The 16,125-nt window shown below is 50.2% G+C and overlaps 1 protein-coding gene across 2 annotated transcripts; it reads right to left on the bottom strand.

Annotated features, from left to right (window-relative positions):
• Positions 1-1,360: 1,360 nt before the first annotated feature.
• LOC140716463 (uncharacterized) lies at positions 1,361-15,964 on the bottom strand. Of its 2 annotated transcripts, XM_073029211.1 has the most exons (3): positions 15,847-15,964; positions 6,500-7,489; positions 1,361-5,917 (listed from the first exon to the last, which is right to left on the bottom strand). In XM_073029211.1, exon 3 carries the CDS (start codon positions 5,776-5,778, stop codon positions 4,837-4,839), a length of 942 nt encoding a protein of 313 aa, XP_072885312.1. In that variant the 5' UTR covers positions 5,779-5,917; positions 6,500-7,489; positions 15,847-15,964; the 3' UTR covers positions 1,361-4,836. The 2 variants fall into 2 exon arrangements, with proteins under 2 accessions (XP_072885312.1, XP_072885313.1); XM_073029212.1 differs by lacking the exon at positions 6,500-7,489 and having other exon boundaries at positions 15,847-15,919.
• Positions 15,965-16,125: the final 161 nt, after the last annotated feature.

The raw sequence follows: 16,125 nt of genomic DNA, 5'->3' as shown, positions 1-16,125 counted from the left end.
CACATCATCCCATCACACACTCCCGGAGTCAGACACTTGAGTGAAACTCCCTCCCCATCATCCCATCACACACTCCCGGAGTCAGGCAAGAGTGAAACTCCCTCCACACCGTCCCATCACACACTCCTAGGTCAGACACAGAGTGAAACTCCCTCCACACCGTCCCATCACACACTCCTGGGGTCAGACACAAAGTGAAACTCCCTCCCCATCATCCCATCACACACTCCCGGAGTCAGGCACAGAGTGAAACTCCCTCCACACCGTCCCATCACACACTCCCGGGGTCAGACACAGAGTGAATCTTCCTCCACACCGTCCCATCACACACTCCCAGGGTCAGACACAGAGTGAAACTCCCTCCCCATCATCCCATCACACACTCCCGGAGTCAGGCACAGAGTGAATCTCCCTCCACACCGTCCCATCACACACTCCCAGGGTCAGACACAGAGTGAAACTCCCTCCATTCTCTCCCATCACACACTCCTGGGGACAGACACAGAGTGAATCTCCCTCCACACCGTCCCATCACACACTCCTAGGTCAGACACAGAGTGAAACTCCCTCCACACCGTCCCATCACACACTCCTGGGGTCAGACACAGAGTAAAGCTCCCTCCACAACGTCCCATCACACACTCCCAGGGTCAGACACAGAGTGAAACTCCCTCCCCATCATCCCATCACACACTCCCAGGGTCAGACACAGAGTGAAACTCCCTCCCCATCATCCCATCACACACTCCCGGAGTCAGGCACAGAGTGAATCTCCCTCCACACCGTCCCATCACACACTCCCAGGGTCAAACACAGAGTGAAACTCCCTCCACTCTCTCCCATCACACACTCCCGGGGACAGACACAGAGTGAATCTCCCTCCACACCGTCCCATCAGACACTCCCGGGGTCAGACACAGAGTGAAACACCCTCCACACCGTCCCATCACACACTCCTAGGTCAGACACAGAGTGAAACTCCCTCCACACCGTCCCATCACACAATCCCGGGGTCAGACACAGAGTAAATCTCCCTCCACACCGCCCCATCACACACTCCCAGGGTCAGACACAGAGTGAAACTCCCTCCCCATCATCCCATCACTCACTCCCGGAGTCAGGCACAGAGTGAATCTCCCTCCACACCGTCCCATCACATACTCCCAGGGTCAGACACAGAGTGAAACTCCCTCCACTCTATCCCATCACACACTCCCGGGGACAGACACAGAGTGAATCTCCCTCCACACCGTCCCATCACACACTCCTAGGTCAGACACAGAGTAAAACTCCCTCCACACCGTCCCATCACACACTCCCGGGGTCAGACACAGAGTGAAACTCCCTCCACACCGTCCCATCACACACTCCCGGGGTCAGACACAGAGTGAAACTCCCTCCCCATCATCCCATCACACACTCCCGGAGTCAGGCACAGAGTGAATCTCCCTCCACACCGTCCCATCACACACTCCCGGGGTCAGACACAGAGTGAAGCTCCCTCCACACCGTCCCATCACACACTCCCGGGGTCAGACACACAGTGAAACTCCCACCACACCATCCCATCACACACTCCCGGGGTCAGACACAGAGGGAATCTCCCTCCACACCGTCCCATCACACACTCCCGGGGTCAGGCACAGAGTGAATCTCCCTCCACACCGTCCCATCACACACTCCCGGGGTCAGACACATAGTGAAGCTCCCTCCACACCGTCCCATCACACACTCCCCGGTTCAGACACATAGTGAAGCTCCCTCCACACCGTCCCATCAGACACTCCCGGGGACAGACACAGAGTGTATCTCCCTCCACACCATCCGATCACACACCCCTGGGGTCAGACACAGAGTGAATCTCCCTCCACATCGTCCCATCACACACTCCCGGGGAAAGACACAGAGTGAATCTCCCTCCACACCATCCCATCACACACTCCCAGGGTTAGACACAGAGTGAAACTCCCTCCACATCATCCCATCACACACTCCCGGAGTCAGACACTTGAGTGAAACTCCCTCCCCATCATCCCATCACACACTCCCGGAGTCAGGCAAGAGTGAAACTCCCTCCACACCGTCCCATCACACACTCCTAGGTCAGACACAGAGTGAAACTCCCTCCACACCGTCCCATCACACACTCCTGGGGTCAGACACAAAGTGAAACTCCCTCCCCATCATCCCATCACACACTCCCGGAGTCAGGCACAGAGTGAAACTCCCTCCACACCGTCCCATCACACACTCCCGGGGTCAGACACAGAGTGAATCTTCCTCCACACCGTCCCATCACACACTCCCAGGGTCAGACACAGAGTGAAACTCCCTCCCCATCATCCCATCACACACTCCCGGAGTCAGGCACAGAGTGAATCTCCCTCCACACCGTCCCATCACACACTCCCAGGGTCAGACACAGAGTGAAACTCCCTCCATTCTCTCCCATCACACACTCCTGGGGACAGACACAGAGTGAATCTCCCTCCACACCGTCCCATCACACACTCCTAGGTCAGACACAGAGTGAAACTCCCTCCACACCGTCCCATCACACACTCCTGGGGTCAGACACAGAGTAAAGCTCCCTCCACAACGTCCCATCACACACTCCCAGGGTCAGACACAGAGTGAAACTCCCTCCCCATCATCCCATCACACACTCCCAGGGTCAGACACAGAGTGAAACTCCCTCCCCATCATCCCATCACACACTCCCGGAGTCAGGCACAGAGTGAATCTCCCTCCACACCGTCCCATCACACACTCCCAGGGTCAAACACAGAGTGAAACTCCCTCCACTCTCTCCCATCACACACTCCCGGGGACAGACACAGAGTGAATCTCCCTCCACACCGTCCCATCAGACACAGAGTGAAACTCCCTCCACACCGTCCCATCAGACACTCCCGGGGTCAGACACAGAGTGAAACTCCCTCCACACCGTCCCATCACACACTCCTAGGTCAGACACAGAGTGAAACTCCCTCCACACCGTCCCATCACACAATCCCGGGGTCAGACACAGAGTAAATCTCCCTCCACACCGCCCCATCACACACTCCCAGGGTCAGACACAGAGTGAAACTCCCTCCCCATCATCCCATCACTCACTCCCGGAGTCAGGCACAGAGTGAATCTCCCTCCACACCGTCCCATCACATACTCCCAGGGTCAGACACAGAGTGAAACTCCCTCCACTCTCTCCCATCACACACTCCCGGGGACAGACACAGAGTGAATCTCCCTCCACACCGTCCCATCACACACTCCTAGGTCAGACACAGAGTAAAACTCCCTCCACACCGTCCCATCACACACTCCCGGGGTCAGACACAGAGTGAAACTCCCTCCACACCGTCCCATCACACACTCCCGGGGTCAGACACAGAGTGAAACTCCCTCCACACCGTCCCATCACACACTCCCGGGGTCAGACACAGAGTGAAACTCCCTCCACACCGTCCCATCACACACTCCCGGGGTCAGACACAGAGTGAATCTCCCTCCACACCGTCCCATCACACACTCCCGGGGTCAGACACAGAGTGAAGCTCCCTCCACACCGTCCCATCACACACTCCCGGGGTCAGATACAGAGTGAATCTCCCTCCACACCGTCCCATCACACACTCCCGGGGTCAGACACAGAGTGAATCTCCCTCCACACCGTCCCATCACACACTCCCGGGGTCAGACACAGAGTGAATCTCCCTCCACACCGTCCCATCACACACTCCTGGGGTCAGACACAGAGTGAATCTCCCCTCCACACCGTCCCATCACACACTCTCAGGGTCAGACACAGAGTGAAACTCCCTCCACACCGTCCCATCACAAACACCTGGGGTCATCCCTTCACAGGAGGGGTGTGGAGGATCTGTGTGGGTAGGAGGGACAGAGCTACAGGGACAGCTTGGAAAACCTTGGGTTACATTGCCTGGAGTGGCAGAGGCTGAAGGGGGACCTGATGGAAGTTGACAGGATTTTGAGGAAGACAGATGGAGCAGACAGTCAGAATCCTTTTACCAGGGAGACACGTCTCAGACTAGAGAGTTTGGAGTTGAGGTGAGAGGCAGTAAGTTTAAGGGAGATGTGGGAAACAAGTTGTTTTTCACTTCCATAGTCAGTCATGGGTACCGGGGATATGCTGCCAATGTGGTGGTGAGGTGGGTATGACAGAGGAGTTTAAGACCATTAAGGTGGCACACCGAAGTGCAGGGAAGGGTGTGATCTGGACATTGTGTAGGCGGAAGGGATTAGGTGTTAGCACTGCATTGTGGGCCAAAGGGCCTGAACTGACTATATTTACACTGACCCGTCTCACTTCCCACAGAGTTCACTGCCAGAGGCCCACGTCCACGCTCACACATCTGCCATGGGCAACTCAGTTACAGTTGCATTACACCCCCCGTCAACAACCCCCAACCGCCCGAGATTCTATCCCTAATGGATGACAAAACCAGAACAGAGAGACACACGCTGACGGCACCCGAGGGTGGGTTGGAAGCGCACCTCCTCCCCCCTGAATTGAGACCACGCCTTCCCTACATGGGGGGGGTGAGTGCATTGGTGGGCCGGAGTTGAGAGGAGCCCCCCCACAATCAGGACAGCTGATCGACTCTATCTGCCGATGGTTCTGGAGCTGTGACGAGCCAGTGAAGCCCTCCCTGCAGACATGGAAGGTGAAGGGCTTCTCCCTGGTGAGGATCGCCCGGGAGTCCAGGGGCTGGGAGGAGTTGATGAGGGCCCTGCTGCACGTGGGGCAGGAGAAGGGCCGCTCGCCGGTGTGGGTGTGCCATCAGGTACGAGGAACGAGTGAAGGTCTTTGCGTCAGGTGAAGCTCGTCTCCTTGTTGTGAACCTGCCGGTGCCTCCACAGGTAGGAATAACGGACGAAAGCCTTCCCGCAGACGGTGCAGTAGTAGTTCCTCTCCCCGGTGTGGATCACGAGGTGCTGCTTCAGGTACCGGGGTCTCTTGAAGACCTTGCCACACTCGGGGCAGGGGTAGGGGCGCTCCTCGGTGTGGACGTGTTGGTGCCGCCACAAGGTGCAGGTGGTACTAAAGCTCATCCCGCAGTCGGGGCAGGTGTGAGGCCTCTCCCCCGTGTGCGACCGCTGATGGATTTGGAGCTTTGACAATCCAGCGAAGCTCTTCCCGCAGAAGGGGCAGGTGAAGGGCTTCTCCCCCGTGTGAACCCTCCGGTGCTGCACGAGGTGGGATGACTGGACGAAAGCCTTGCCACAGTCGAGGCAGCAGAAAGGCCTCTCACCGGTGTGGGTCCTTCGGTGCTGAAGTAGGTGTGAGGAGCGAATGAAGCTCTTGCCGCACTCGAGGCATGAGAAGGGGCGTTCGCCGGTGTGGGTGCGCCGGTGCACTACCAGGTGTGAAGAGTGGCCGTAGGCCTTTCCGCAGTCGGGGCAGGAGAAGGGCCGCTCGCCGGTGTGGCTGCGCAGGTGCGCCTGCAGGTGAGAGAAGCTGCTGAAGGCCTTGCCACACTCGGGGCAGGTGATGCTCTTCTCCCTAGTGTGGATCCGCTGGAGTCGAGAGAGGTCCTGGCCGCTCTTCAAGGCCTTGCTGCAGCCGTCACACCTGAAGGGCCGGATCTCATTGTGGGCCAGCCGGTTGTGGTGCGGCACGGACTGGTCAGGAAACACATTCCCACATAAAATGCAAGGCAACAGGTTCTCCCCGGAGGGTGCTCCCCCCAGCACACCCTCGCCACCCTCGGAGACAGGTATGTCCCTGAGGACGTCACAGGGCTCTCCTTCCATCGGTCGTCGTCTGCTGTTTGTCAGATCCTGGCCCTCCCGAGTCACTCTGCAGGATCTTGGTGTGAACGCTTGACTTCACCTTTTGGCTCCAACGCTGGTGTAGTGTGGGACAAACAAATCAAATCTTTCTCAGCAGTCTCTGAAAAGACAGAAAGGAGACTTCTACATATAAGTTCATGGTGGTTATTTTATAACCTGTCTCTGTAATTGTCACACATAATTCTGTTTTACCACTTTACGTTTAGCATGATCTGTCTAAATGCCGCCAATATAAAATCTTTTTCATGAATTTAAGTGACAGTAATAAATCAAAATCTGCACTGTGGTGCCAAATTCACATCCAGTATTACTATTCAAATGGTTCTGACTCCCAAATCCAGAGACTTTTTTCATTAATTTCCTTCCAGCCCAGCACATTTATATATCTATCCTCTACTCAAATACAATGTTTAAAATATGTCACAAAGGCGCTAAAAAGCTGATGATCTTAAATCAAACTATTCAGGACAATTTGCATGATGAATAACTGGAGAAGAGCGAGATGCTGAACTTAGGTTTCCAGATTTTGCAGAACGTTGATGGCAGAGACATATCCCATGATGTACCGCGCGCCAGAAACCGCTCTATCTCATTAGCCGGCGACCTTCCCACCACGGGACGGAGTATCAATCGACTACACTACGCATGCTCAAAGTGCGGGCCTCGCTCCACTGTAAATTACCCTGGGCGGTGGACAGCCCCCGGCCGCAGTGTCCCACTCAGCAGCGGGGTTGGAGTCGCCGGCAGGGACCGGTCAAGATCGGCGGAATCCGGGAGGAAACACCGAGCAGATGGGCCGCGCAACCGGAAAGCAGATTTCGCCGCTGCACGTTGCCGGAACCGAGGCTCCACGTGATCCCTGTGCCCGCCCACCGAACGATACCCGCGATTGATTGGCTTGGCCTCTGATATACAGGCCCGTTAGCCAATCCGAGGAACGGATGGTCTGAAGCCTGCGGTTGTCATCCAAACAAAGGGACAGCGGAGTGGGCGTAACCGGGATCGGTTGATTGATGGGTCGGTGGAAGAAGCGGACCCGGTGCCCGGCGCCCATCAAAGGACCGAGTTATCGAATTAGTATTGGAATTGGTTTACTATTGTCACTTCATTGCGATACAGTAAAAAATATCGCCTGGAAAACTGTTTATTCAATCAAATAATTACACAGTGTATCAGAATCAGGTTTAACATCACCGGCATACACCGTGAAGTTTGTTAATTTAGCGGCGTCAGTACAATGCAAAACATGATAATCTAGAAAATAAAACGATTAATTAAGTAGGGCGAAAACAAATTTTTACAAATTAGTGAGGCGGTGTTCAATGTCCATTTAGGAATCGATGGCAGAGGGGAAGAAGCTGTTCTTGAATTTCTGAGTGTGTGTCTTCAGGCTTCTGTACCTCCTCCCTGACGGTAACAGTGAGAAGAGGCCATGTCCCGGGTGATTTGAGTGCTTAATAATGGATGAGGCGCTGCTGCTTGGAGATGCCTTGGACACAATGGAGCTGACTAAATTTACAACTCTCTGCAGCACAGAAGTGACAATGGAATGCGGAATTTAGAGACTGTGCACTGCGGGCGGATCATACGGTGCAAGATCTGCGTCCCTGTTTCTCATCAATCAGGCCGGGCCATCTTTCCAGGGCTACGATCGGGAAGGAGGTGCAGAGGTCTGTAATAACACATCACCAATTTCAGGAGCAGCTCGAACCAACTGACCATAATAAGACCCTAAGATTCAGTACGGAGCAGAATTAGGCCATTTGGCCCATTGAGTCTGCTCTGCCATTTCATCATGGCTGACCCATTATTCCTCTCAGCCCCAATCTCCTGCCTTCACATCCCCTGCCCCCTCGTATCACTTCATGCCCTGACCAATCAAGAATCTATCATCCTCTGCCTTAAATATACGTAAAGACTTGACCTCCACTGCTGCCTGTGGCAACAAATTCCACAAGATTCACCACCATCTGGCTAAAGAAATTCTTCCTCACCGCCACTCTATTCTCAGACTGTATCCCCTGGTCTTAGACCCCACCCCTCTCCATAGGAAACATCCTCTCCACATCCACTCTATCAAGGCCTTTCTCCATTCGATAGGTTTCAATGAGGTCTTCTGAATTCTAGTGAATACAGGCCCAGAGCCATCAAATGCTTTTCATATGCCAAGCCGTTCAATCCTGGAATGATGTTTTATGAATCTCCTTTGAATCCTCCTCAGTTTCAGCACGTCCTTTCTAAGATGAGGGGCCTAAAGCTGCTCCCAATACTCCAAGTGAGGCCTCACCGTATAAAGTCTCGACATTACATCCTTGCTTTTATGTTCCCGTCCTCTGGAACTGAATGTTAACATCACATTTGCTTTCCTCACCACAGACTCAACCTGCAAAATAACCTTCAGAGATCCTGCACAAGGGCTCCCAAGTCCGTTTGCACCTCAGATTTTTGTATTTTCTCTCCATTTAGAAAACAGTCAACCCTTTACCAAAGTGCACATCCATAAACATCCTGAGACTGTGTCCCATCTGTGGACTTTTTGCCCTTCTCCTAGTCTAAGTCCTTCTGTAGCCTCTGTACTTTCTCAAAACTATCCGCCCCACCACCGATCTTTGTATTCTCCACAAACTTGGCAACAAAGCCATCAATTCTGTTATCCACATCACTGACATATAATGTAAAAAGAATTGGTTCCAACACAGACCCCTGTGGAACACCACTAGTCACCGGCAGCCAATCAGAAAAGACTCCCTTCATTCCCACTCTTTGCCTCCTGCCAGTCAGCCACTGCTTTATCCATGATAGAACCTTTCCTCTAATACCAAGGACTCCAATTTGTTCAGCAGCCTCATGTGTGGCACCTTGTCAAAGGCCTTTTGAAAATCCAAGTACACAACATGAACCAATTTTCCTTTGTCTATCCTGCTTGTTATTTCCTCAAAGGGCTGGCTGGTGGCGCAGTGGCATCAGCGCCGGATTCTGGAGCGAAGGCTCCCGAGTTCGAATCCAAGTCGGGCCACTCCCGAGCACGCTTTCCATCTGTGCCAGGGTTAAGCATCGAACGAGCCCCTTGGCCTTGTAAAAAACAAGGGTTGAGTCAGGAACGTTCATACCGTGACCCAGTTAATATGAAAGGAGACCAACCCTGACACCAGGCGCCAGACAAGAATGGCTGACTGCTAAAAAAAAAAATCCCTTCAAAGAATTCCAACAGATTTGTCAGGCAAGACTTCCCCTTGTACTGACTGTGGCCTGTTTTATCATTTGCCTCCAAGGACTCTGAGACCTCACCCTCGATAATCAGCTCCAACATCCTCCCAACCACTGAAGTCCGACTAACTGGCCGGTAATTTCCTTTCTTCTGCCTCTTTCCCTTCTTGAAGATTGGAGTGACACTCACAATTTTCTAATCTGCTGGAACCATTCTATAATCTAGTGATTCTTGAGAGATCATTAGTAATGCCTGCACAATGTCTTCAGCCACTTATTCCAGAACCCTAGGGTGTACACCATCTGGTCCAGGTGACCTAAATACCTTCAGACCGTTCAGTTTCTCAAGAACCTTCTCCCTAGTAATGGTACCCACTTCACACAGTTCATGACCCCTGACATCTGGATCTTCCACCTGAACAACTCTAGCTAACCTGCCCAAAAGGATATGGTTACAGACCAGCCCATCACAGGTAAAACCCTTGTTGTGACTGTGAACAAAGTCACCAGAGAGACACGGAAGGTGACTTCAGCTTCAGTGACTTATCTACCTTCAGACCTTTCAGTTTCTCAAGAACCTTCTCCCTTCTGACCCCTGACACTCTGGAAGTTCCACCATACTGCTAGTGTCTTCCACAGTAAAGACTGATGCAAAATACTTATTCAGTTAATCTGACATTTTCTCGTCCCCCATTACTACCTCTCCGGCATCGCTTTCCAGTGGTCCGATACCCACTCTCGCCTCTCTTTTATATTTTATGTCTCTGAAGAAACTTTTGGTAGCCTCTTTAATATTTCTGGCTCGCTCACTTTTCCTTCTTAATGACTTTTTAGTTGTCCTCTGTTGGTTTTTAAAAAGCTCACCAGTTCTCTAACTTCCCACTCATTTTTGCTCTGTTACAGGCCCTCTCTTTGGCTTCAATGTTGGCTTTGACTTCTCTTGTTCGCCAGGGTTGCGTCATCTCGCCTTTAGAAGACTTATTCCTCTTTGGGATGTATATATCCCGTGCCTTCTGAATTGCTTCCAGTACAGCAGAGGAACAGGCCATTCAGCCCACAAAGTTGTGCTGAACCAGTTAAAAAGTTAATCAAAACCCCCCGAAATCTAATCCCTCGCACCTACACAATGTCCAAATCGCTCCATCTCCTCATGTTCATGTGCTTATCTGAACGCTGTTAAACACCTGTAATGTATTTGCCTTCACTGCCACACCAGGCAACATATTCCAGGCATACCTCTCTCCGAGTAAAAAACATCCCTCACATCCCCCCTGAACCTACCCACTCTCACCCTCAGTGAATGCCCTCTGGTATTAGACACCTCTACCCTGGGGGAAAAAAGACACTCCCTGTCCACTCTATCTTTGCCTCTCATAATCTTGTAAACCTCTATCTGATCTCCCCTCGGCCTCCGCCACTCCAGGGGGAACAATCCAAGTTTATCCAGCCTCTTGTGATAGCACACGCCCTCTAAACCAGGCAGCGTCCTGGTAAACCTCTTCTGCGCCCTCCCCAAAGCCTCAACATCCTTCCTACAGTGGGGCAACCAGAACTCTACGCAATACTCCAGATGTGGCCTAACCAGAGTTTTATGAAGTTGCAACATAACCCCTTGACTATGGAACTCAATGCCTCGACTAATAAATGCAAGCATTCCATAAGCATTCTTAACCACCCTATCCACCTGTGCAGCCACTTTCAAGGAGCTATGAACTTGGACCCTGAGATCTCTCTGCTCAGCAGCACTGTTCACTTAACAGTGTACTGTTTCCTTGTATTTGCCCTACCAAGGTGCAACACCTCACATTTATCTGGGTTAAACTCCATCTGCCACTTCTCTGCCCGTATCCGCAACTGATCTATATCGTACTGAATTCTACACTATCCACAACCCCACCAGTCTTGGTATCATCTACAAATTTACTAACCCACCCGCATGCATTTTCATCCAGATCATTTATATACATCACAAAAAGCAGAGATCCCAGCACAGATCCCTGCAGAACTCCACTAATTACCGACCACCAGCTTGAACAAGTCCCCTCAAGTATTACCCTCTGTCTTCTATGAACAAGCCAGTTCTGAACCCAAACAGCTAATTTGTCACGGATCCCATGCATCTTAATCTTCTGGATTAGCCTCCCATGAGGGACTTTGTCAAATGCCTTCCTAAAATCCATGTGGACAACATCCACTGCCCTCCCCTCATCAGTCTGTCTTGTCACTTTGTCAAAAAATTCATCAAGTTGGTAAGGCATGACCTGCCACACACAAAGCCATGCTGGCTCTCCCTAATTAGGCCATGGGTTTCCAAGTGCTCAGGTATTCTATCCCTATGATTTTTATTGAGGAATTTCCCTTCAATTGAAGTGAGATTTACTGGTCTATAGGTTCCCAGAATTCTCCCTTGTTCCCTCCTTAAATAGAGGTTCAACATAAGCCACTCACCAGTGCTCTGGGACCTCACCTGTGGTGAGAGAGGACACAAGGATACTGGTCAAGGACCCAGCAAGTTCACCTCTTGCCTCCTTCAGTAACTGGGAGTAAATCCCATCTGGCCTGAGGACTTATCCATCTTAATCCTGATCAGGAGGCCCAACACTTCCTCCTCCTTGACCTCTAAGTGCCCAAATGTATTTATACACTCAGCACTGATCTCTTGCTCCTCCATTTCCTTTTCCTTGGTAAATACTGAACCAAAGTACACATTAGGCACCTCACTCACATTCTCTGCATCCAAGCAAATGTTCCCCCCCCCCCACCCCCCGTCCTTGAGTGGTCCTCTCCCAAGTTTTCCTCAAATTCTCGATATATGTATAAAATGCCTTGAGATTCACCTTAATCCTACTTTCCAAGGACTTTTCATGGCCCCTCCTGACTTTCCCCATTCCCTTTAGTTCCTTAACACTCCTCATCTGCTTCCTTTGATCCAAACATCTGAAGCTTTACATGCTTTCTCTTTTCCTTCTTGACTAAATTCATCACCTCTCTGATGTTCTCTTCTCTTTCCATGCAGATCCTTCCTTCTGACAGGAACATACCTTTCCTGCACTGTGTGCAATTGCTCTTTAAACACCCTCCACATGTCTGATGTGGACTTGCCAGAGAGAAGCTGTTTCCAATTAACTCTTCTTCGTTCCTGCCGAATGCCCTTGTAAATTGCCCCAAGCCAATTTAAAACTGTTTCACAAGGACGATACCTATCCTTGTCGATAGTTGTCCTGAAAGTTAATGAGTTGTGGTCACTGCTCACCCACTGAAAGGTCCGTCACCTGGCCAGGATCATGACCCAGCACCAGGTACAGAATGGCCCCTCCTTTCATGGGACAGTGCACAGACTGATTTAATAAACTCAACTTGGTCTGACCTCTGGGGGGTGGGGGCACAAGTTGGAGAGGTGTTCTTTTCATGAAATTCTGCACCCTTTTTTCTCCAAACATACCTTTGCTCATTGCGGCCAAAAAGTTCTGTCTTAACTTCATCAGTCCACAGGACTTGTTTCCAGAATGCATCAGGCTTGTTGAGATGTTCCTTTGCAAACTTCTGATGCTGAATTTTGGCCGCAACGAGGAAAGGTATGTTTGGAGAAAAAAGAGTGCAGAATTGCATGAAAAGAACACCTCTCCAACTGTTAAGCATAGGGGTGGGTCGATCATGCTTTGGGCTTGTGTTGCAGCCAGTGGCACGGGGAACATTTCACTGGTAGAGGGAAGAATGAATTCAATTAAATACCAGCAAGTTCTGGAAGAAAACATCACACCGTCTGTAAAAAAGCTGATGACAAAAAGAGGATGGATTCTACAACAGGATAATGATCCTAAACACACCTCAAAATCCACAATGGACTACCTCAAGAGGTGTAGGCTGAAGGTTTTGCCATGGCCCTCACAGTCCCCCGACCTAAACATCATCGAAAATCTGTGGATAGACCTCAAAAGAGAAGTGCATGCAAGACGGCCCAAGAATCTCACAGAACTCAAAGCCTTTTGCAAGGAAGAATGGGCAAAAATCCCCCAGACAAGAGTTGAAAGACTCTTAGCTGGTTACAGAATGCGTTTACAAGCTGTGATACTTGCCAAAGCGGGTGTTACTAAGTACTGAGCATGCAGGGTGCCCAAACTTTTGCTTCGGGCCTGTGCTGCCTTTATGGCAGTTATTTAGTTTATAATATTTTCGCGTAGTAATTTGTTAGCATTTTTAGTTAAAGTTAGGATTGTTTAAATCAATTGATTTGTCTGTAATACATCGCGGCTGCGACGACGTCACATCCGGGTTCGCCGCGTCTTGTGGGGAATTACCGGTTTGAGATTCACGCAAGGGTGGGGGTCACTCACATGTGCGACCATAACGCTGACTAGGGTCTCTCTATGCACCAAAGACACAGTGAAAGCAACGCTGTAAGTCATTAGATAATCGGTATTTTGAGTTAAAATGTTAACGCCGATTCTGTTAAAAGTAACGACGGTCGGTAAGGTTTACCTTTTCGTCAGTTAAAGAGTCGGGATAGTTTGTATTGAAGTGTATCTAAAGCAGCCAATGGAGCAGCTAGATTCTGACTGTATGCTGCACTTTAATGTAATGTAGTTATTGTAGTTTTACCTTTGCAAGTATTCACAATGTAAATGTGATATTTAGAAGGGAACAAACACTGTACCAATCTTGTATTGTTTTTCAACAGTTTTCACCATGCGTTAATGTGAAGAGTGAACAGTAAATGGTTAATCTTACTGCGGTCTCGTTTGCATTGATTCTGGTTTATCTCGACGTTTACCTCGGCGTTACTTCACACCCGAGCGAGAACGTTACAGGGCCCTTTTCCTTTTTTTGTTATTTTGAAACTGTAAAAGATGGAAATAAAAAGGTAATCTTGCTTAAAATATTGAAAAAATGTGTCATCTTTAACTTTATGCCTTTTGGAAATCAGGTCATCTTTTACTTGCTTAGCTATTCACCGTAACAGAAATTTTGACCGGGGTGCCCAAACTTTTGCTTACCACTGTACCTGCAACATTACCTCTCGGCTCCTAAATTCAATTCCACAATTGATGAAGGCCAATACACCGTACACCTTCTTAACCACAGAGTCAACCTGCGCAGCTGCTTTGAGCATCCTATGGACTCAGATCCCAAGATCCCTCTGACCCTCCACACTGCCAAGAGTCTTACCATTAATACTATATTCTGCCATCATATTTGACCAACCAAAATGAACCACTTCACAGTTATCTGGATTGAACTCCATCTGCCACTTCTCAGCCCAGTTTTGCACCCTATCAATGTCCCATTGTAACCTCTGACAGCCCTCCACACTATCCACAACACCCCCAACCTTTGTGCCATCAGCAAATTTACTAACCCATCCCTCCACTTCCTCATCCAGGTCATTTATAAAAATCACAAAGAGTAGGGGTCCCAGAACAGATCTCTGAGGCACACCACTGGTCACCAGTCTCCATGCAGAATATGACCCACCTACAACCGCTCTTTGCCTTTGTGGGCAAGCCAGTTCTGGATCCACAAAGCAATGTCCCCTTGGATCCCATACCTCCTTACTTTCTCAATAAGCCTTGCATAGGGTACCTTATCAAATGCCTTGCTGAAATCCATATACACTACATCTACTGCCCTTCCTTCATCAATGTGTTTAGTCACATCTTCAGAAAATTCAATCAGGCTCGTAAGGCATGACCTGCCCTTGACAAAGCCATGCTGATTATTCCTAATCATATTATGCCTCTCCAAATGTTCATAAATCCTGCCTCTCAGGATCTTCTCCATCAACATGGAGAAGATGAGGGTTGAATTCAACAGGTGTGAAGTAATGTTGCATCTCCATAAAACTATCTTTAGACCTCACTTGTGTCCAAGTCCATCACGGATAAAGCTCCCCCTGTCACCCAGCACATACAGACGGAGAATCGTGCAGGAAAGCAGCATCCACCATCCAGGACCCCCACCATCTCTTCTCTCTCCGGCCGTCAGCAAGAGGGTACTGGAGCCCCAGGACTCGCAGCACCAGGTTTAGGAACAGTTACCGCCCCTCAACCATCGGACCTTTGACCCAAAAGGGATAACTTCACTTGCCCCTTCACTGAATTGCTGCTAGAACATTTGGACTCACTTCCAAGGACTTTTTATCTGAGGTTATTGATAATTCCTGCTTATTTATTTATTTGTATTTTTTGCGTATCAGTCTGTTCTGCTGATGCGGACTTTCACTGATCCTATTGTGGTTATTGGAATTATTGAGTATGGCTGCAAGGAAATGAATCTTGGGGTTGTAGGCAGGCTTTGAACTTGCAGTACAGTGTTCGGTTCCAGTCGCCTCATTAGAGGAAGGATGTGAAACCTTTAGAGAGGGCGCTGGGTGCTGCCTGGATTGGAGAGCGTGTCTTCTGAGGATGGGTTTACCCAGACAGTGTTTTTCTCTTTGAAACAAAGGAAGCTGAGAGGCAACTTTATAGAGGTATGTAAGACGGTTAGAGGCAGAGATAGAGTGGACAGCTCGAGACTTTTACCTGGGCAGAAATGGCTTAATTGTACCCCTTCTGTAGGAGGCAGAAAGTTTGGTGGAGCTGTCAGGTGTCGGCATTTCACACGGAGAGTGGTGGGTGCGTGGAACCCACTGCCAGGGCGGTGGTGGAGGCAGATACACTGGGGGCATTTTAGAGGCTCAGGAATGAAAGGGCAAAAGAGGGTTAAGTGGGAGGGTGGGGTCAGATTTGGCCTTAGAGATCTTGGGGTTAGATCTGGTTTATTTATTTTTACAACAGCCCGAAGCCTCACGCACTTCCCACACAAAACGTCGCGGCAGATACTGACCTCAGCTACTGCAAACCAGCCGCTCTTCCACACTCCCGGTCCCAGACCACACTGTAATCCATCTGCTACTTCCTTACCCCGCGCTATTGATCTTTTGAAGTTCTTCTGCAGGCCCCCTGCTTTGGACAGAAGGTGAGGAACACGCTACCACGTGACGAGGTAGAGGCCGGTACAGTAAGGACATTTAAGAGACTCAAACAGCACCTTTGTCAACAGAGGAATGAAGGGTTATGTGGGAGGGAAGTGTTAGATTAAAATGCCAGTACAACATTCTGGGCC

The sequence above is a fragment of the Hemitrygon akajei genome, chromosome 25 (genome assembly GCF_048418815.1).
Source record: "Hemitrygon akajei chromosome 25, sHemAka1.3, whole genome shotgun sequence".
NCBI lineage: Eukaryota > Metazoa > Chordata > Chondrichthyes > Myliobatiformes > Dasyatidae > Hemitrygon > Hemitrygon akajei.
This window is presented reverse-complemented; position numbering and strand designations above follow the sequence as displayed.

Bases quoted from the DNA above. Each gene is read 5' to 3' on its own strand.
- LOC140716463 (XM_073029211.1), bottom strand. From the start codon at position 5,778: ATGGAAGGAGAGCCCTGTGACGTCCTCAGGGACATACCTGTCTCCGAG.